The sequence below is a fragment of the Mugil cephalus genome, chromosome 8 (genome assembly GCF_022458985.1).
Source record: "Mugil cephalus isolate CIBA_MC_2020 chromosome 8, CIBA_Mcephalus_1.1, whole genome shotgun sequence".
Lineage (NCBI taxonomy): Eukaryota > Metazoa > Chordata > Actinopteri > Mugiliformes > Mugilidae > Mugil > Mugil cephalus.
Window position 1 is genome coordinate 18772271 of NC_061777.1, and position 23115 is coordinate 18795385.

At 40.4% G+C, this 23115-nt stretch overlaps 2 protein-coding genes across 2 annotated transcripts; both read right to left on the reverse strand.

The window, feature by feature from the left end:
- Positions 1-2368: 2368 nt before the first annotated feature.
- tmc2b (transmembrane channel-like 2b) lies at positions 2369-10739 on the reverse strand. The gene is made up of 20 exons (XM_047592315.1): positions 10602-10739; positions 10429-10470; positions 9806-10211; positions 8472-8618; positions 7649-7739; positions 7473-7554; positions 7270-7376; positions 7063-7161; positions 6610-6752; positions 6369-6516; positions 5941-6135; positions 5674-5853; positions 5199-5357; positions 4942-5070; positions 4420-4487; positions 3979-4218; positions 3621-3746; positions 3257-3335; positions 3040-3169; positions 2369-2947 (listed from the first exon to the last, which is right to left on the reverse strand). The coding sequence occupies exons 1-20, from the start codon at positions 10645-10647 to the stop codon at positions 2724-2726; spliced, it is 2841 nt and encodes a 946-aa protein (XP_047448271.1). The 5' UTR covers positions 10648-10739; the 3' UTR covers positions 2369-2723.
- A 2943-nt stretch (positions 10740-13682) lies between these two features.
- Positions 13683-21679, reverse strand: tmc1 (transmembrane channel-like 1). Its single transcript, XM_047592409.1, has 20 exons — positions 21643-21679; positions 20580-20603; positions 19967-20411; positions 19670-19873; positions 19490-19580; positions 19316-19397; positions 19028-19134; positions 18821-18919; positions 18579-18721; positions 18356-18500; positions 18078-18272; positions 17214-17393; positions 16984-17136; positions 16211-16339; positions 16034-16101; positions 15638-15877; positions 15439-15564; positions 15249-15327; positions 14632-14767; positions 13683-14046 (listed from the first exon to the last, which is right to left on the reverse strand). The coding sequence occupies exons 1-20, from the start codon at positions 21677-21679 to the stop codon at positions 13826-13828; spliced, it is 2904 nt and encodes a 967-aa protein (XP_047448365.1). The 3' UTR covers positions 13683-13825.
- Positions 21680-23115: the final 1436 nt, after the last annotated feature.

The following is a 23115-nucleotide window of genomic DNA, read 5'->3' on the forward strand; positions in this document are numbered from 1 at the left end:
TCACTTTTCACCAGTGTCCAAACATATATACACACATGAATGTCCATCTGTTCTTTTTTTCAGAGAACACACCTTCAACTCCTAGGCTGATACTGGCCACGAGTCACAGCCTGGTAACAGGTGCAACCATCAGGGTTTGAATCAAGACCATGGATCCCAGACCCCCTTAATTGTTCACACTAAGGTAAGGACACAAGCAGACAAAAGTCAAAACAATCTGGACATTTTGCATACACAAAGATTAGCAAAGACTAGGCCAAAACTCTCAAAGAGTCCTCTGTGTTTTACAGCAGAACAGTGATGACAATTAAATAGAAGAAAACTGCTTCATATGTTCTGATTGGAGGAAACATTCTCACTGGTCAGATTGTAAGCTTTAACATCTGCTCTGTATTTGACCAAATCCAAAGTCTGCTGATAATGCTGTATTTATGGTTTGGGGAAAAAGGAAATGTGGTTTCAATGAGATGAAACATTACAGGAAACCTTTTAACTGGTCCTTCATAGGATACAGTAATCACCCGGAAGAGCATGCCGATCTGATGACCAATGTCAGGAGAATATCTGAGGAGAGCTGATAACACCACATCCAGCACCCAGACTCTCAACACTGGCGCCCCCCAGGGGTGTGTTCTCTTCCCACTGCTCTTCTCCCTTTACACTAATGACTTGTTCTATCTTTTTTATTCATTTACATGGATATAGCAGAGGTTGTACTTCCTGAGCTGATGCAGGAAGTTCAATCTGCTGGAGCTGCTGATCATTTTCTACACGGTAATAGTCCAGTCTGTCCTGATCTTGTCCATCTTGGTCTGGTTTGGCTCTGCCACCAGACACAATAGAAAGAGACTGCAGAGAATAATCAGGTGTTGGGCAGTAAGCGTCTGAGGTTTTAGTTTTATAGATCTGATCTGTATGCAACTGACCACCTTAGTTGCAAAGAAAGGCGTACGTGTCTAATGAATAGGCACATGCTATTCATGTTGCTCTCCCATCCGTGGGTCTTAGAGCCAAAAATAATTATTATATAAGAACTTTATAAGAACAGGTCGTTACTTTTACATATGTTTGTATGATGAAACATGCCTAGCTTAGCTAACATCAGTAGTAAAACAGTAATGTCTCCTGTGAATTCCAAGAAATCCTGTAAAATATTTAATTAAACCAATTTACATTAAAGTTAAAATGCTTTTCTCATAGTAAATTCAACATCATATAGATTCTATTTTGTGTGGTTACTTGAACCTTGTCTTTATGGTGTACTGCATCTCCAGTGATGATGCTCGTGTGGAAAACTTTTATGATGAATTTAGCTGTAAAACAATAATAAAAAGATTAATGACTTGGTTAAAGACGATCTGTAGAGCTCTATTCAATCTGTTCAACTCTCTGTGTTCAGGCTGGATGAACGTTGTGCCAGATTATGGTCAGACTGCAGGCTGTGCTATTTCCCACCACATAGACATAGACAGAGTAGCCTTTACTGGTTACACCTGGTGAAGAAGGCCCAACAGAGTTTCTTCTCCCTCTGCTGGAAAGGGCTGGACTCTCCTGTCGACAACTTCTACAGGGCCACAATAGAACCTGTCCTCTGCCGTGTAGTATGGGAGCTGCACAGCACAGGACAGGAAAGACTTAGCTTGAACTGCACATGGGATCAAGGGGAGTCCTCTTCCAGATTTGGACTCAGTCTCTGCTGACCAAATGTCAAAGATGAAATGTGATGAATCGCCAAAGAGGAAGTACTCACAACCGCCAATAGAACCGGTGGTCTGTGTCTTTATTCCGCCACTGACCTTTATCCTCATGCAATATCTTTAACCCTGCCAACACATTCCCTTTTGTTACTCACTCAGATTTTCGGTCCAATGCATCAGATTGTGCCTTTCAGTACAGTCACAGAAGTCACTCAGAGAGCCAATACCACACACCACGGCCTGGCAGCAGTTCACTAATGTTCACTAATGACATCAAGTTCTTACAGTCTCCTCTGCTCTCCAGGCTGGCATCGTCTGGTATGGATCAAAACCTTCCACACAAGCAGCTTGAATACAAAGTAGTGAATGACCAAATAAATGCCAAACAACCTTTTATTTATTATACTGTTGTCATTTCAGCTAGGAATGTCCACATTTTCATCATCATGCCACTGTTATGCCACTTTCGATTGTGTCTATTCTTTTCTCTGGTGTGTAGTGAACACTGTGTTATGTGTCTAGTAGTTTAAAGAACCCGTTTCTATTCAAAAATAAGAACTTAAATAGCACTTTGTCAGAAATTCACATATTTTAATGGTCATTATACAAAAAAAAGACAATTTACAAACTGTTCACATGGATTTCCAAATGAAATCAATAAAAGGGTCAACTCATACTGTTAACCAGTAAACCTCACACTGATTTCAGTGCTGTATGATCAAACCCATGTACACCCTATGTGCAACAGTTTCTGTTCAGAGGTGTGACTGCAGCAATTGCACTACTTAAAATAATTATGGATTAAGTAATTACTACATTTAAGGGATACATTTGAATGCTGTTCAGTGATGAAATAAAGTGACTATGAACAAGTTAGTGAAATATTTAGTTTGTTTATTTTAATACATCTAACAAACATAAAAGTCTGTAATTATTCCAGCGACCTGTCCACTGCAATATGACTGCAGTGTGCCAGCACCTTATTGTCTGTGATGAGTTATTGTCTGGTTTTGAGGTCTACCTCTGTCATTGCCTGTGAGGTGCACCCCGACCTCTGCCTCTGCCCCTGCCAGGCCCAGGCTGAGGACTTCTGGCATTCACAGGAGGCCCTGCTCTCGGCCCCGGAGCACGAGTCACTGGCCCTCTTGGGTTCAGGGCAGCCAGCGACACCTCCTTTTGCAGGTTAACCCCTTTCCCTGCTGAACCAGGCTTCGTCTTGGTAGACTTGCTTCCCTTCTCAACTACGACATCTGAGAAGACAGAACAACAACAACAAAAAAAAACTATTTGACGACAATTGGGTGCATATTAACATGTGCAATAAAGGAATATGAGAGTGTACCAGGTGGGGGAGGTTCTTCCTCAGTGGGAGGAGGTATTAGAGATTTGTCCGGCAGCAGGTCCTCCAAGTCTTTCATCACTTGATTAGTGCTGTCCTTGTTGTTCCTGCGGTTCTTCTCCTCGTCTCGAGCCTGAAGTGTTAACCATTAAACCACAGACTCATTTGATTGAATCTCGAACAAAGGATAATTTTAAAAAAAGGGAAACAGGACACTAACCATTTGCATCTTCTTTTTAAGATCCATGTTTGCTTGCTGGTATCCTTTTGACACCGCATTTAGGTAGTAAAGTGCCAACCTGTTTTACACAGAGGAAATCAAATACTGTAGCTAAAAGTCAATGTAAAAAGGACAACATCTCAAATGTAAGGCAGAATTGTTCTTTACACCTAAAGATTTGACTTTCAGTGATTAACATATAATACTTCCTAGTGAGAGAGAATGTGGTGTCCCTTGTGTTTTAGTTAAAAAAAAAATGCATATCATTAGCACACTAACAATGTTGATTTAGCAAAAGTTAAGGTCATATTTGCACAAGCACTCTTTAACATACATGTTTCACTTGTATTTAAATTATACTTACACCATGAGGAGGACAGCAGGCATGATGAGTCCAGGGTTAGTGGCATATGTGAAAATGTTCCCTATAAAAGCAGGCAGGTCCTGTTCTATGGTCTCCATAACCACATCATACATCTTGTCCTGACCACTATGGGAAACATAAATCAAACACAGTACTGTTTGACATGCAGTTGGTTGTAACTAATCAGAGGAAATGATTACCAAACTAAGTCATTTTGATATAAATAGTATTTTAATCCTATTTCATTAACTGTAATAAACCAATTAAGATAAGTTACTGACAGCATAGTAGCATAACAATAACATGTTACATGATATTTCATCTTTATGTGATACTGCTGTCTCCCTCTCCCACTGACCTGAATGGCCCACAGTCAAAGGACGGGGGTAGGGTCATGATAGTGTAGACGACGGGCAACAGGCTGAGAAAAAGCACAAGAAGCAGCAGGCCCATGTAGAAGTTGTTGGAGCGTGAGGCCTTGAAAACCCGTTCATGAGGAACATTGCAGGACATCACTGCCCAGCACTGGTAATACATCGAGGTCAGGAGACGCAACACGTTCAGACCCACCAGACCTGGGGCATAAAAAGCTCCCATCCTGAGGAAAACAGCACATTTAAGAATATTATTTCAAAATGACTCCATACTCTACTTTAAATAATTTAAATACATGTACTGAGCAATTTTGTTTTACCAATTTGGCTTCAGTGCCAACAGTCAGACATAAAACATAACCATTCACTACAAAATGCACAAAAAAGACAGAAAAGAAAATCAACCATATACATGTGTAATATACCATATCATCCCTTGATTGAAGACCAGCCCTAGCACATTTCCGCTGATATCAAACTCTCCATATGATGGCTGGAAGGAACACAACAACACTGTCAGGATGTTCACCTGAATTAATAAAAAGCAGGTCAATACACTTTGCATTTGTCGTTATCTTTGTATCTCTCTCTCTCTCTCTGTAATTAAGCTCTCACTGACGTGTATTGTTTCTTTGCGTGCTTGGGATCACCTGTCTTGCCAGATGTCGTTGTATGGTGTCAGGTTGACTTGGATTCAGAAGAAACGGACACTGACTCACACAGTGTTCAATAATTGCTGAATGACATGAAAGCTACTGTGTACACTGATAAAGAAACTGACTTATTCCTCTCAGTGGTACAAATGTCAGCCATGGTAATTTATAGGCAAGGATGGTTAAAAAAAAAAGATACATCACATCTTTATTATTTTAGGTAATCAAGGATAAATGTGTGTAATACACATGCAGACACTGTGACTTACTGACACATGAGCGGTGAGTACTCACAAATCCAGCCTCCAGGTCCCAGCACCAGCAGTAGTTGAGGAAGCGGACGATGACAGCTCGTGCAAAATCACCAATCAGGATGGTCAAATAAGTCACCTGCACGTCTGACACGATTAGCTTCACAAATTCCTGCACAGAAGAGAACATCACTAAAATCAGATTTGTTTTTTTCATGCTGGATAAATTGGAGTGGTTATTCTCCACAACCACAATTTAATTTAATTTACAACAATGTGCTCTACTACGTCACAACTGACTCTTCCCACTCCCGTCTCCCAGCAGGGCCCTCTGACGACGTCGGCTGGGTGCACATTTTGAGGAGGCACATCTGTCGTGTTGAAGTGGAGGCTGTAGTTGGCGTAGTACTGGTCGAAAGCCCATTCAGTGGCATTCTTGATTGACTTCTCTGCCTCCAACTACAGAATAGAAAATACATACAACAAGATACAACCTGCTACGTTTTAGGAGAGCTGGGAAGTTAATTTTGTTATCTTCTACAAAGCTGCTGTGTGTTACCTCCAGCACCTCCAAAATTCACCAATTATCACACTATACATTGTTTAACCAAGGTTCAGGTTCAGATTACTTTATTTACTGTCAAAGTAAAAATAAGTTGACCTGGAGCACAGTGAATTTGCAAAAGTAGAAGTGGACCCAATTACAACTTATATAAACACAACTGCACTATAGAATCTCAGCAACGCTAACAAACACAAGGCCCATCTGTCATACCTTGGCGGTGACTTCGTCAAAGAGAGCAAAGAGGAAGGTGTAGAGGTTTCCCAGAAAGAGGGCAAATATCCGCCCAAGCTGCCACTTGAGGGCAATGCGAGGATGATAATCTTCGAGCTCTGCGATGCTTTCAAACAGAGGAGGACACACCAGTCCCAGCAGAGACATCACAAACTCCACCTGATACAGTGTATGAGACCATGAAATTACTTCTTCCAGCCTTCTTGTGTTTGGCAATGTGACAAATAATGTTGAGTGTAAGCCTGCCTCGTTCTTTTCGAGCCACGAGAGTTCGCTTGAATCCATATCAGCAAACTCCTGAGAACGTTTCACCACATAGTAGATGAGGTACCCACTGCCTCCCAGACAGCACAAGATCAGAAAGTTTGCAAGAACCCTGAGGAAACGTCTGAGATGGATGTTCTCGTCTTTCTGGTTCTCCTGTTCATCCACGATGGATTCCTACAGTACAGGTACAAAAATACACAGGGGAGGATATCTCCTCAGGTTGCACCATGTTGCAACCTGAAACCTGAAATTTTGAAACCTGACTTAAGGAAATTAAGCTTTTCATACTGTAAACTGATGCTTCAATATTATTTACAGTGTCCCAATATTCAACTCGTTACAGGTGGACCAACAGTTTCATAATGATTTCCAAACACAAACATATGGTCACACATACACCGGCGAACCTTGAAGCTGGTGGTAATTGAGGCAAATTTATTGTCTGCAGTCTCTGGGTTTCCTATGAGGTAGTCCCAGCTAGTGAACATCTTCCAGCTGAACGTGAATTCTCCCTCCTCTGCACCGTCTCCTCCTACATTTGAGTTGCGAGCCATCCTGCAAAGGCAAATTTGAAGTTCAAAATGATCATCAAAAATCCCTATCTGATAAATTAAAATCTGTTTGTGGGTATTTGCGCGTCTTGCCTACGTTCTTATGACAACCATCAGGCTGTATCCGAAAATTCCAACACCAACAAGCAGGTACGACAGAGGGAGCCTGAACTGCAGGAGCCCGATCGTACGTTCACAGTTGTAGAATCCGTAGAACAAAATAGAATACTTAAGGTATCCCTGTTGATGATATATAGAAAGTAATATCGAGACGTACAAAAAGAGGTTAGTGCAGAGGAACTTCATGAATCTGTTTCAGCTTCTTAACAAGACAAATTTAAAGCTAAAATAACATTATATCTTCTTAAAATACATAATTATTAAGGCTTTGTTTTTATACCCAAGAGAAAGTACAGTGAAAGGGGAACAAAACTGAGATCTATCTGAATGCCACTTCAACCTAGCATCCTGTATATTGTATAGATTCTCAGCCATCCACAGGTATTATCACATGTTGAGAGGGAGTGATGAATGAAGCTAAGATCCTCACGCCAAAGTCAAGGAGCACGGAAAGGTCCATGGCCGTGGCCTGTTCGTCTCGTGGCACTGTTTTCCTGGGAATGGAGCCATATGGAAGACCCATGAGGACCTGAAAACACAGAGGAGGGATGGAGGTGCGATAGGTAAGAGCTGAACATGTGTGCAATGTATGACATCAAGTAGCACCTGCTGGCATGTATTATGACAAAGGCTGTACCTCAGGCAGCACAACCAGGCCAAACATCAGCCCAAACAGGACCAGATTCAGACCGTACATCCACCTCAGAAATATAAAATAGGAGGCCACAGATGATCCAAAGTGACCTATGATTAGAAAACTTGACTTAAAAATATGGAAACAACTCATTAGAAATATTGCCTCTGTGATTTTACTTCAAATCATGTCATTGTGGCACCAACTTTCTACGTCCTTTATCTTCCTCTCCCAGGGTATGCAGGCCGTTTTGAAGTTCTCAAAGTCACGTTTAAACTTGATAAATTTCTGGTTGGGGAAAGATTAAAAAATGGTTATTTCAACATTATGATCCACTGTGAATAAGAGCGGCGTCAACACACTTGCAACATGAGCCGATTACCTTGGTCATCATGACTTTGTAAGCATACAGCTTTCTGCCTTTTCCCTTTCCAAGAGCCCCCTCAAACTTTTCGACAAACTCCTGAGACTCCCTGTTTGACCAATCAGAGAAAACATCTCACAGTGTAAGGAAACACAACACAGCACCCGACTGAGAACAACAACACGGCCAACCGCTGAGTGTATTAGTTAGAGTGAACAGGAAGCTCAAACAACAGCTTTGGGATGATTTACTGATTGAAATCACACTGCGTACGTTAAGAGCTTTGACACAAGACTTGGCGAGCAGGGGCTCAGTCAGCCACAACAACATGCATTAAACAGTGTGAAGCTCATGAAAAAGTCAGCTCACCTATCATGTTCCCCACCCACATACAAACACACTGAGCTTTACATGGAGAAACACACTATCCTCTCCTGTCTAGATTCTTCTCACGTTGAAAGGGAGATGTTTAACAGGGTGAACTGCCGCCAGCCTCTGTGAGCTCCCCTGAGACTGATCATGCCTGTCCAAATATCTGCTTGGAACCGATCACTTTCACAGGCTTTTGTGATTCTGTGTTGTGTTTTTCCAACTCTTATCGCGTGTGGAGCAGGAAAGAGAAGTACCAAACAGCTAAAGTAGCAGTTAGCAAGTTTTAATAACACATGAGAAACACATCACATGCACAATGACGTGAGTGATGGCAGGCATTAAAGAAAACACAAACAGAATAAATGTCAAACAGCTTCATGAAGGATAAAGAAATCCAATTACAGTGTGCACAAGCAAGCAGGCAGAGGATGGTAGTTAAAGTAAGCCACTGTTTTGTTTTTGTCTTTACTTGAGCACTATGAGCCTCCTCTTCATGCGCCAGGGTTTGTTCCTTAATGTACTGATCAGCTTCTTCTTTTCTTCTACCTCTTCCTTCAGGGCTGCAATCTCTCCCTCCGACAGCGAATCTTCGTCAGACGAAGACGAAGAAGAGGAGCTGCCAATGGGAAATAGCTGTCACTTGCCGTGCTACAGTCTGAGTCTGAGCTAAACATCAGGCAGTCACATCTGTGTATATCATAACATGTGTATGATGGTTGTGGGCTTATGTCTGTTAAGAACTACGACCACCATCAGGTCATTTTATTTAAATTTGTCTTCTGATCATAAAACTACCAATGATATTCCAGTCAGTCAAGGCCAAGCTACAGGCCCACTTTGTATTTAGTGATAATTAAGGTAATGGTCAGAGATTCGAGGTTGTGAGTAACACAAGTGACTGTCGTTCATGTGGACTCTTCTCATGAACACGATAAACACAAGGCCCATTTGAAGGCAACAAGTATATGACCTTTTTGTTAGCTTGATATGACACCCTCATACAGTATCTTTACACCAAGGCAATGGTAGGTTCTCTTAGATGTTTGGAAGATTGAGATAAGTGGTTTCAGCTCGTTGCAAACTGCACCCTCGCCACTAGATGCCACTATATCCTACACATTGTACCTTTAAAATGAAGGGTAATGTGGCTTTATTGCTACTGCATGGGTAAATAAACACAAGTTTTGTAACAGGTTTGACATATTAACCTAAAAGGTGGTGATACATTGCAAGACTAGTTTGATTTGCTAAAGGAAGGCACTTTTGTTTATCTTCTGTAAGGCACGATATTTGAGTTCTATACAACATATTCAGGCATGTTTTCACGTTGAGGTAAATTCTCAAAAACAGTCTTGTCACTGTACAGCTGGACTTGGTCGGTTAACCTGGTCAACAGCCAACTCCCCAAATGAAACAGTAGGAAGATGTTCTGTCTGATGATTGTTCCATTGTCTTTGTGTTATGGCAGCAGTAAATAAATAATGGATGAGCAAATGAGCTTACACCATCCATCACAGCAGCAAACATCAGTGTTTACACACACAACTGAAAATTCTCACATATAAATGCAAACATATGCCATATATTCAGGGAATGTTGTGTTGCAATAACACTGATATAATTTACAGTCTTTACATTGTTTTTTTTTTCCATCCCTCTAAATATATGCCACATACAGTAGCTTCATAGCACCAGCCTGCCAGGGGTCTGCATCAGGCTGCATGGAGACAGAAGCCAGCGTGGGTGCTATGTGAGCATGCAGGTAGGTGAGAGACAACATCTTTCTCTTAGAGAATACTACACCTGCTCAACTTCCCATTCTTCTTTTTCTTGCCCTTCTCACCACCTTTATTCTCCCCAGCCTTCCCTTTAACATTTCCCTTCTTCTCCTTATTCTGCGCCTCTTTCTCCTTTTTGGACTCCGCTCTCCCTCCTCTTTTCTTCTTCTTGTCTCCTTCATCACTCTCCTCATCGCTCTCCGCCTTAGCTGCTTTCCTCCTGGAGGCTTTTGATCCTTTGCTTCTCACACTTTTTTTGTCCTCCTCGTCGTCCTCGTCGCTGTCCTGGGCCCTGGCCTTCTTCTTTCGCCCCCTTTTCCTCGGCGCCTCGTCCTCATCGTCGTCCTCCTCCTCATCATCATCATCATCGCTGACCCGTTTGACTCTACGTTGGGGTTTGGCTCTTCTGTTTCTTCTCTTCCTGGCTTCATCTGAAAAGATTAGATAAGGTACAGATATTTGTAGAAAAATAGATGAAATTAATATCCAGTCACAACAAAATGTAAATTACTCACTTACAACAAGTGCAAAAACTAAAAGGGGAAATGTGAAATTTAAAATTTTATATAATCTTAAATAAAACAGACTATAGTATATATTTCTATACCTTCTTTTCTAGATAGCAAAACATTTTCCGAGAACACTCACCTTCGCTTCCTGTGTCTATCACAGCATCAACTTCCATCCCAACTGAAACATATAAATGAAAAAAATAAAAAAAAACGCCCCAAACTATTATAATTACATATCAGACATACATACTACAGTAACTTCTACAGTCAATAAAATATATGTATATTCCATAATAACATAAGACTCACCATCTTCCACCTTAATTACAGCATCATTCTTTCTCTTTGGAGGCATTTTTCTGAGTTTCTTCACTCTTTTCCTCCAGGTCGTCCTTCTCTGCTCAACTCAGACTGCTTCATCTCTGTCCAAGAGTCACATCAGTGGCGGCAACTGATACACCTTGAAGTTACAGTCTTGAAAAGTCAGTATACATGACCACACACACACACACACACACACACAGAAACAGGTGTGCCTATGTTTTGGCTGTTCAAAGACTGGGCTCCTTGACAACCGTCGAAGAAACGAAGTCCATTAGATAATAATCAGGAGCCTGAGGGGGAGGACAGAATCTCCCACACAATGGACATGCCAGTCAAAATGCTAATTGATAGTATCCTGGAGAAACAAGAGAACGTACACATTCAGATGCGTTCACAGCCTTTATCATTGTAATAACTCAACGTACAGTTGTCTTTTTTAGGTGAAATTTTAAGTGACCATGACTGTAAAGTTAAACAGGTTCAGATAATGTAAAAAAGTGCAATTATCTGTTACTGTCAATTAGTCTATATTGTATTTTATTAGTAATTATTTTATAATTGTGGGTCAAATGTTTTTTGTTTGTTTTTTTTTTTGGTTTGTTTTGACATTATGTAATATAAAAATATTACATTATATAATGTAAAAAGTGCAATGTTGCAATACATTGCCACTGTTACTGTCAGTTAGTCTTTTTTATATAAATTGTGAGTCAAATGTTTGTCATAATATTGTCTGTTTTGATACTGTCTGTCTGTGTCCTTTTTGGTTTGTTTTGACATTGTCCATCCGTGTCTGGTTCTGTAATTATCTATTGTGTGATTGTTGTTTTAGAGTCTGCTCTGTCTGTGTTGTGTACGGCTGAAAATTAGCGAGTCCAACACATTTACACTGATGACTAACGCATCAGTGTTGATTAATGTGCATTGTCCCAGCTCAATATACTAATAACAATTATAAAAAGTAATAACAATATAAGTTAAAGTCCTTTAAAAAAAATAATTAAATTGAATTCTTTGAGTTGGGAAGTATTAAAAGTTGCTTGATTTGACAAATAATGTTGAAGAGCGCTGAAGCCTCAACCAAACATGGAAACCCAACAGACACGGGATATTTGAAATGTAAGCCTATACCTTCAAGGAGCTTATGATAACACAGAGGTTTCACAGAAAAAAAATAATAAAATAATGCTGAGAGTTTAAAGCACAGACTGAAGTATCCCCATCATGTGCAATGTCCTCTAAGCTGTAGCTGCCACTGGTGTAATTATTGTCAAATGTCAGATGTGACCTTTTGAAAAATGCAGGAGGAAACAGGAGACGCTTAACCGCTATACAGGTAACAGAGGGCAACACACTTCCGGGGGTTTTTAATAATGCTGGCTTGAAGTGTTGCACCTGAAAGAGAAGCTAGGCCCTCTGGGTCAGAGCCTCCTCACTCCTTCTCCTAACTGTCCTCTCCGCTTTCTGCAACTATTCATCACTCCTCTCCATCAGTCTTAGTCTTTTCGTCTCACTAGAATGTTCTTAGGCTCGAACAAAGTCTACATGCATGCGGATCTATTAACCAAACAGGGTCTCTGCTCAGGCTCAATGCCAACATTTGCCCTCAAAGGCAAAATTAAACCCCAATCCGAGTGGTCAAATCAGTGCTGGTAGCGCAGCAGTGTCTCCTCCACTTATGAACGTTGGTGATAAGAGATGTCCATTGTCGGATAAAGGAGATATCCAGTAATGTGGAACCCGCCATGGCTCAGTTTTCTGACACATTGTTCTAGCGCTGAGGGAGACTGGGATGGGGCCAAAACACCACTCCAGTTGGGAGAGTGAACAGGGGGCATTGAGAGGTTGATCTTACCTTCATAAATAAAGAGTGAGGCAGATTATGACTCCAGAGTGTAAAGAATATTACTTATCAGAGCCACCTCAGTCCTTATTAAGAAATGTTGTTGGTAATCTGTGACTCCTGGGGGGTCACTGTTGGTTTCTGGATCTCAAATAACTGCAGAATTAATACTTAATGCTCATCTGCCATGAATTGATCATGAGCGTCAATGAAAGTGGATTTGAGAGACTGTAATTTAATGTTGCGACATTATGAGCCCGCTGACTTGTTGTTGTGAATGATTTAGACACAACACAGATCTTAAATTTCAGTCGAATCTGCTCAAGAATTCTAATGACTGGTTGTGTATGTGTAGACTTTCATGTTGATGAGGTTTAACTAATGACACAAGACTGTTACTTTTAGATTTGACTGACAGGAGGATCTCAGCACTCGGTGTCCGGAGCACGATCAGCTGTCGAGACATTTGATATGGCCACGCAGTTATCAGGTGATGCATGTCAGACTCTGCCACATGATGAGGGTCAAATCTGAGTTTGTTAATTACATATTTGGCACAGATTATATCATGTATTTATGGATGCTAAAAAATAAAAATAGTCACAATCTGATTTTGCATTTATTTATTTTTTGTTATGTTGAGACCTCACCCACTTGGTTATATCCGCATTTTATACTGAAGGGGAAAAAAATGAAATTGATTGTGTGTATCTAGCCAGAGTTGCGTGAGAGATCCATTTAGGCCTTAAACTGGGTTAAATGGTCTCTGTGTCTAATGAATTGTTTAATACTTTGGCCCCAGTCACAGATCCAAAGAAAGCTGCCCTCAGTGTTTCAGAGACCAAGCGAGAAAGCAAATGTCACTGTGGTTTGAAAGAGTAAATTTTCATGTACTAAACTAATTTCTTCAGAAAGATTAAAATATCATAAAGATTTTCAAAACATGTCATATTAAAGTTGATGTGATATGAAATTATTAGGACAAGCACAACAAATAAGGAGCCTCTTATAGCCTGTAAAGATTAAAAGCAAGCAGCACTGTTGATTGCTGATGCGGCCCAAAGACACACATGTCCCTTGGTTAGTTTGACTGAAAACATATTGAAACTACAAATCAAATTACAATTTTCTGCAGATTCAGTTGACTAATTTATTGAGTAATCTGACACTGCTTGAGAAATTGATACAAGAAATGGATTCATTTGGTTAAAAAAGGAGCTACTATTAATTAATGTTATCATAAATACTCACTGCAAAAGAGAAAATATATGTGTACTACCTGTCATTGAGTAAGCCTACTCTTTACTCGCAGGTCAACACACATTTCTTAGTAAAGTGCGTAGTTCGGGGGTTTGTTTTCATTTTGTCAGTGTCTCTGGAGGCTCGGTGCCCTGTGCATCCTGGGTTCACCCGAGAAACCAGGCAGGTGCCCAGGAGCCCCGTGGTGGTTGCCATGGTGATATGTTCTAGGAACGGGGCCTCTGGTGGCCAGGTGTCGCTCTCGCTCTCCAGCAGGGGGAGGAGGGTTGTGTCTGTTCTTACCGTGACACAACCTCTGAGTGCGGCCGTGGTTTTCTTCAACATCAGCTGAAGGAAAAAGTAGAAATATGTGAAATTTGTGAAGTGAGGACAAGATAATGATACATCTCACTAACAAGTGAAATTCACTGAAAATAAATCAGAAACTGTGTGTGTCAGATTTTGAGGTGATGAAAACACTGTGATAGATACCCAGCTCCAGCTAACTTTTATTGCAGGAATTAATGCCGGTAATATTAATAATCTATTAATATAGATTCAAAATATTCAAAATATTGAATTCTAGCATTAGTGTATAAAAAAGCATTTCACCCAGCCAGCAAATGAAAATGCAGCATGGGGAAAATATGGAAAAACAGGGCATTATAAAGTATAACACTTTTTGATATGATAGTGTGGTGCTGCTACACTAATAACCAAAAATATATATATATATTTTTTTTTTTTTTTTTTTTAGTATTTGGCATTTCATTTATTTGTATTCATTCATTCTTTTTGTTGTTGTTGTTGTTGTTGTTGTTTCAAGCCTTTATTATTTGGGCCCAAATCAAAATTGTCTGAGAGAAATAATAGTAATCTCTTTTAGTTTCTCTCTTCTCTTTGTCATTTTAGTTCAAATTTCAAATGTCTCACACTCTCTACCTTGTAAGGAAGCGTTGTTGTTCTTTTGTTGCTCTGATGACTGTGCTGCTGCTTTTCTTGCTTCCTCTAGATCCATTTGCGCCTTTAGTGCTGCACGTTTGTTCTTCTTCTTGTTTTCCTCATTTTGCTAGGGAAAAAAACAAAAACTATGCACATCTTTTTATTTTACTTTTCACTCTGTGCATAACATTTAGAAATGTACAATTACATTTTTGGTAAGTTTATTAATCTTCTCATCTTGACAAGCAACACAGCGATGAGTGATGAAAAAGTGACAAACCCTAGGGACTTTTGGAAAGCAGAGAACTGTCGCTGTGCTGCTCTCTGCTGGAGTGACGATACTAATACAACTACTGTCTTAACGAGCATACAACACAGTGTGTGTAGTCTATTTGTGCATATACACACGTTCTGGAAGCTTCACAACTGCTTAAATGATTTGTAAAAGAAAATCTGAGTGTGTCTTCCTTATAGCCTAAATTTAACTTATTATAGTCATATTATTAACATTTTCTCAATTTTCCAAACTTATCGCTTTCCAGGTGGAAACTTTATTGACAAAAAGCACACACAGTTACTAATGTTGTCCTATATATTGTAGATGTTACCGTTTGTAGCTTTTTCTTCAGCTCAACGTTAGCTTCCTTGTAGCTTTTGGATGTGGATTGCAAATAATAAATGGCCAGCCTAAAGGTGAAATAACAGTGGATTACTATCAACAGATCCAAATACTTTCCGCTGAAAAGAAGTCAAAATATATTTTATTCACAGTGTATTCACAATCTGCTGTTGACTCACACCATAAGCAAAATGAAGGGTAGCACCAGCCCGGGGTTAGAGGCGTAGCTGAACACTTTACCAAACCAGGCAGGGAAGTCGGACTCCAGAGTCTCTTGTATCACATCAAACATACGGTTCTTGCCACTGCAGAGAAGAAGGCACATGTGACAGAACCCCAATGGATTATTTGTTAAAAGCCTTGAGCTAGCGTCATTACCTGAACGGTCCACAGTCGAAGGAGGGGGGGATGGAGACGATGGTGTAGATGGCAGGCAGAGTGGACAGAAAGAGGATGACTAGCAACATGGCCATGTAGAAGTTGTTGGAGCCAGAAGCCTTGAAGACCCGCTCCTGGGGCACGTTACAGCACATCACTGCCCAACACTGCAGGTACATGGACACATGGAGCCGGAGGACATTCAGAGCAGGCAGACAAGGGGCGTAGAAAGCACCCATCCTGGAGGTAAATGTTACATAAAACACTGAGTGGAGAACTAAAGGGTCACATTAGTTGGGGCTTGTTTTATTATTAACAGTGCTGCTGGTCCAAAATAAACCACAAAAATTAAAGTGGCTTTCTCCACATCCTTAATAAAACCCAGTGTTTCCTTACCATATCATTCCTTGATTAAAGATCAGGCCCAGAACGTTCCCACTGACATCAAACTCAGAGTAGGAAGGCTTTTGTAATTGACAACAACAAAAAAAGACAATTACTCAGTGCTTTTATTGCCTTGTTATTGCCAACTTTACACTTTTAAACAAACAGATAATGTAAGGGGTGACTCACAAATCCAGCCTCAAGGTCCCAACACCAGCAGTAGTTGAGAAAACGAACAAGAACAGCTCTCAGGAAGTCACCAATCAGCAGTGTGATGTAGGTTGTCATGGTGTCAGATATGATCAGCCGGACAAACTCCTGCCATGGAAGACATAGTATTGTATTGTCATGTCGTATCATATCGTATCGTATCGTATCGTATCGTATCGTATCGTATCGTATCGTATCGTATTGTATCGTATCGTATCGTATCGTATCCATACTTATTTTGTGTTTTTAAATCGTCACTCTTTGTATTTCTCTTCTTAAGATATGTTAAAGTAACAATGTCTAGAAAATATTATTCTTACTCGAGGTGATCTATTTGAAATCATTGTTAATGCCTGTGCAGTCATTCTGACCAAACAACAGCCAGTCGTGTAGCTGCCTTTGTTGTGTTTGTGTTGACTGACAGACAAACACTTAGGAATAGAGTAGCATTATGAATTAAAATTATCACTGGGGTGAAACATAAACTGTTTTGGAAGACGTTACAATAGAAACTGCAGGGTTTAAATACAGTTATCTGTACAATTAACTTAACTGAACTCTGTTACTGAACAAAAAAAGCATGAAAGGTCATAATAAAAACTCTGCGACAATAAGACCTTGAATGAGGCATTATTTCCAAATGTCCTACATTTTAATTAAATATTTTTCGCTTTTTGTATCCACAGTTTTATGTTGTCACCACGGTTACATCAGATGGTTATATAATCATGTACATACTCATGCACACTGACCTGCCCCACCATGGTCTCCCAGCAGGGCCCTCTGGGCACATCAGCAGGGTGGATAGTCATGGGCGGTGCGGTGCTGTTTTCCAATACTGTGCCATTATAAAAACTGTCCTCCCACATGGTTATATTAAACTTGACTATCTTCTCTTCTTCCCTCTGACACAGGCACACCTCAGATTAATTGTACTGTAACATTATGACATTACTACACGTGTGCATGTGTAGGTTCTCACTTTAAGGTTGATCTCATCCATGAGTGCGATGATGAAGGTGTAGAGGTTTCCCAGGAAGAGGGCAAAGATGCGACCCAGCTGCCACTGCAGGGCGACGCGGGGATGGTAGTTTTCCAGGGTGCTGATGACGTCAAACAGCATGGGGCAGAACATCCCCAGCAAAGACATCACCATATTCACCTGACAAACACATACGCTCAACAAAACTCATACAATAACATGAGAGGATACCACTGATCTAATGTGGGTTTTTCAATGTAAACATTACATTTCATTTTTATCCAACATGCCATGATATAACTGGCAGTAAAATGGTCTAGATAGCCCTGTAATATGTGCACTGAATGTGAGTAACAGAGAAATGAAATAACTTATACAATGCATGATGAAACAAGGAGAAAGGAAAATTATGCAGTTCTTAAAAAAAATTCAATATGCAGTTGTGGTATAGAAAATAACATTTAAGTGTGCTTACCAGATAGAGCCACAAAACTCATTATTAGTTTTGTAGGACTTTCTGAGTAGGAAAATCACATAAAAAATTTTCATTTCCATAGGTGAGTTAGGCTGAGGCTCTGTTTCACCATGTCAGTTTAACGGAACCAAGCCATCAGTAATAAAAATGTACCTTCCCCTCATGCTAACGCCAATAAATTGAAACAGTGAGTGATATTGTGCAATTACGGGGAGCTGGGACACCTAAATGTAATATGTCTTAATTAGCGTTATTCATTCTAAAAAAATAATGAGTGTTGCTAATAATTGAAAACATTATATCACACAGCTCTGTAAAACCTGTTCAGCAGTCTTGCTTCTTGCCCGCTGCTGAAAAGATTCATACACTTCTCCTCCTCTCATTTCTACCTCATTCCTTTCCCACCAGGTGTGATTATCCAGTCCATCTAGGGCAAACTTCTGAGAGCGGCGCACTACAAAGTAGATGAGGTACCCACTTCCTGCCAAACAACACAACACCAGGAAGTTGGCTAACACCCGCAGGAAACGAGTCAGGTGGATGTTGTCATCTTTGCGGCTCTCTTGCTCTTCTAAGATCGCCTCCTGGTGAGGCGGAAAGAGGGCACGCCATAGTGTGAGAAATGTAATGTATTGCATCACGCCAGAATCACATCAGCTGCACTGACCTTGAAGCTTGTGGTGATGGAGGCGAACTTATTATCTGCAGTCTCAGGGTTTCCTATCAGGTAGTCCCAGCTGGTGAACATCTTCCAGCTGAAATTGAAGCTGTTATCATCTCCAACCCCAGATTCATTTGCGTTGCGGGCCATCCTTTGATCATAAAGAATTACACATCCAGCAGGGCATTGCAAGGGATTAATTAATTATGCACAATTTCAGTAAACTTACGTTCTTATGACCACCATATAGCTATAAGCCACTGTACCCACACCAACCAGGAAGTACGACAAAGGCATACGGAACTTAAGCCAGCCAATGGCTCGCTGGTTGTTGTAGTAGCCATAGAAGAGGACTGAATACTTAGCATAGCCCTGTGGATACACATTTTTGTTGACTTTTTAAACCTGCCACATGTGACAAAGCAAAATATAATGCTGTGGAGGAGAGGTGCATAAATGTATTCAGCTGACCCCAAAGTCCCATAGAACAGCAAAGTCCATAGCGCTGGTCTCCTCAGTCCTGGGGACAGTCTTTCTTGGGATGCTACCATAAGGACGTCCCATTAAGGCCTGTTAGCAATATGCAGTGAAGAGAACAAGAAATATGAACTGACACGTTTAAGTAAAAGTAGAACTGCAACTGCAACACAAGAGAGAATAAATAAATAGACGGCATACCTCTGGTACCATAACGAGTCCAAAGGTCAAACCAAACAAGATCATGTTGATGCCATACATCCACCTCAGGAAAATAAAGTACGAGGCAACCGATGACCCAAAATGACCTGACGAGTCGAAGGAGTCAGTGAGAGCAGGTTTATTATAGTAATAGCAAGGGAACTAAATGTGGGCCTGCATTGATATTCTTTAACCCGTGGGAAACATGGTGCCATTAAAACTTGATGTGAAACTTTGTGAGGCTAGGTTTGGAAAGTATCTTGAAAAAACACAATGAAGCAAACCTACTTTCAATCTCTTTTATTTTCATCTCCCACGGGATGCAGGCAGTTTTGAAGTTTTCAAAGTCCCGTTGGAACTTCATCCATTTCTAAAAACAAACAAACAAACAAAAAAAAAAATGAATCATACATTCACTTACATAATGATCATGTAAATAAGTGGAAGCCAGGAACTCCTTGCCTTAGTCATCATGACTTTGTATGCATAGAGCTTCCGGCCTTTCCCTTTGCCCAAGGCTCCCTCATATTTCTCCACAAACTCTTGAGACTCCCTGTAAGTAAGCAGACGTGTGATTGGCTTTTGTGATTCATCACTGAAAACCCCTCATATCCTGCTCCTGTCAGTAAGAAATGAAAGTACCGTAAAGTGACAAGTTTCTTTTTCATTGGCCAGGGTTTTCCCCTCAGACTTTGGATCAGTTTCTTCCTCTCATCCACAGCCTCCTTCAGCTGCTCCAGCTGCTCCGGTGTAAGACACTCTGGCCTCCACTCTTTGTCCTCATTGGGTTGTTCCTTCTTGTCTTCTTCCTCGTTGTCCTCTTCTTCACTTGTTTCCTGGTCTGAACTGAGGCGTTAAAGAGGGCTGAGTTAAACATCTTAGTATCATTCTTATTTGCATGACATGGTTATTTTCTGTGTCTGATAAGATGGGATTTACCTTGTTTCAACAACTTTCTTGCTCTTTTTCCTCTTCACTCCCTGAGTTTTCTCCTTTACCTTATGTTTAGCTACATTCTCCTTCTCCTCTTTTTTGGTGCTTCCACGTTTCTTTTTTCTCTTTTCAATTCTCTCTTCTTCCTCATCCTCTTCCTCCTCCATTTTTCGAGTTTTTTTATTTTTGATATTCTTCCCTTTTTTTGCCACCTTGCCACTCGTTTGCGTCTCCTCCTCCTTCTCTATTCCTTCTGCTTCATCGTTATCTTTTGCTCTTCTTCTCCTGCCCCGTTCTCTTTTCTCGCGCCTGACCTCTGATCTCTCCTCTCCATCTCCTGCTCTAGATGCACCTTTTCTTCTCGCTCTTCCCCTCTTCCTTTTCTCTCTGTCACTGTTTTTTCTTTTCCCTTTGCGTCTTCCCCTTTCATCTCCCTCTTCATCCTCGTCGCCTGGAATGAAAATGTTGATGCTTTAACCACTTCACAGTCAGCGTTAACCTACAGAATCCTCCGTCTCTTTAAGACTGTAGTCATTCTTCATCCTCGTCTTACCAGTAGAGATTTCCAAAAGAATGGGAACATTTAGTTATTGAGGAAATAACACAAGAGACCACTCACCTGTGAAATCCAGTCCAATGTCAACTGTAGGAGAGATAATTTCATTGTAAGGATTAAAAAGTGTATTATTTTAGATTATTTTAATTTCTGCCCTTTAATGATGCCCTTCTATTCACTGAGAACATTCTCTTTCTTTCTTTGTCTTTAAACTGACCAGCTGTTGTATTATAAAGTCTTTTTCAAGACATTATATGAAACTCTTCTGTAGTCGTTAATTTAAAATAAATTTTTTGTCCCTATTAAACCTAATTTATGATTTCCTATGGTTTGTCCCTTATATGTTTTTCACATTAAGTGTATGTTATTCCTCTACAATATAACCAACCTCATCCCCTTCTAATGAACTTTATGAATCCAGTTAATGTTTTTATAACTTCAATGCCACACTGACCCCTTTCACTGGCACAGTTTAACCTTCCTTATTGTGTACCTGGCATTATTATACTGCAGCAAAGAGAGATAAAGAGGTAAACAAAGAGGACCACTGACAGACTGAACAGATATTTATGTAGTGGGCCTTTTGATGTGTGTCCTTAGTGTAACCGGAGTGGCCAGCACATGGGTCATTACGGCCGGGTGCAGGAGAGGGGCACAAAAGAGACAAACAATGGCCTAATGAAGGGAGACGGGGTGGCTAAACCCATGAGGACGGGGGAGACAGCCGAGGGCCAGAGGCCAGGTCCCAAATATGCAGTCGACTGGAGGCAAGAATGTAACGGGTGAATGTGCTTTTAGTGGCTGTTGGTTTAATGATTTTATTGATTAAACCCAGAAATCCGGTGTAAACATCTGTGCAGTTTTATTTATCTTCACTTCCCTGAACAGTCTGAGGGACTCAATAAATATGTGCCCAAAATATGTTTCAATCAATCGTCACAACAATATCCCCAAGACTAAAGAATGTCATTAATTTAGTCAACATGCTGACATAAAGCTTTTAAAACATGATTTAGGGAAGTAAATCTAACCTTTAATCTAAATAATGCAGTCCTCTTTTAAAAATACATAAAGCACTATTCCATACAAAAGTCCAAAGTCCATACAAATACAAACATGGTCTTACTGTCATCCTCAGAGGTGATCAGACTGTCTCGAGGCATCTTCCTCTCATGGTCCTGTATCTCCTAGACCATCCAGAGGTCGTGGAACGAATGAAGCTGCAAGGTTTCAGTGGTCTCTCTCCTTGTGAATCCTCCTGCATCCCAGTTCAGGATGCAACTTGTCATGTGTGCGGCTTGAAGGGCTGGTGCATGATGAGAAACTCGCATGAGAAGTTCACTTTTTGCTCGCCACCCATCGACCCGAAACAGGGACAATGATAGCATGGAAACCCTAGAGCCACGCAATTTCACTAGCAATCAATTATTCAAAACAGTTATGACTGCCTTTATGCACCGGTGTGTGCGTTTGTGAATGTTTATGAGCATGTGTGTGTAATGCTAAGTATGTGGATGGAGAGATGAAAACATGAGGGTTTTGTGTGCAGCAGGCCAAAGTGAGGATCAGGGGCAATCGACAGACACGTATTATAATAAATGACTAAAAGGTTCTCTGAGAAGTAACTTTAAAAAAATCACTTTGTCTTTCAGTAGCTGAATGGCTTTTTGGTGAATGACTTCCTTTTTGTTTATTAATGGTAATGACTTGTGTCTAGTATTTCATTAGGTTAGAGACAAGCCCCCCCATATTCAACTACATGAATGAATAGTAAATGCACTGTTGCCAATCCCTGACCCCTTTATTATGTATTGCATTATTAAATATAAACCAAAACGTTTGTGTAAAAATAAATCAGAGGTTTAATTCCTAAAGTATTGGTAACTGGCAATTAGTTGTGTGGATGCTTCTTGATTTAAAACATCTCTCTTTATCAAGTTTACGAAAATAAAAGGCATGGCTGACGTTTGACAATATGAAACAGATCATACAGTACACGATTGGTTAAGTTAATTAAAGTGTTGGCGTTATTTATGCAAAAGTCACATGTTACAGCATCAATTATTTGGAGATTAACAGCAATTATAAGAGTTATGTGTACCTTTAAGATGGGTGGGTGTGTGTGTGGGGGGGGGGGGGGTTGTGGCCTGGGAATTGGTCACATGACACTGTTATGACTATACTACTAATAATAATATTAATACATGAGGTGAGCACACTGAACATAAAATGCAAAATGAAACATCAAGAGGGGGAGAGTTCACTACACATGAACCTGTAGGTGGTAGTGTTGCTCCATGTTATATTAGATTAGATTCCTTTAATTGTCGTTCTAAATCATACAACAGAATTTAAAGTACAAAGATAAAAATGGAGCAAAGTATAAAAATATAGATAACTATAGATCATTTATATAATAAATGATCCATTTCACATGTGTTGGAGTAGTCCCGGCTATTTCACAGGCCTCATGGTTTTAGTGCATTATTTGGTATAGTGATGGCTTGTGGATAAAAACTAGTAACAGTCTGGTGGTGTGTGTTTTAACTTTCCAGTAGCGAGGAGAAGGTCAGACGGGCGTTGGGCAGGGTGAGATGTG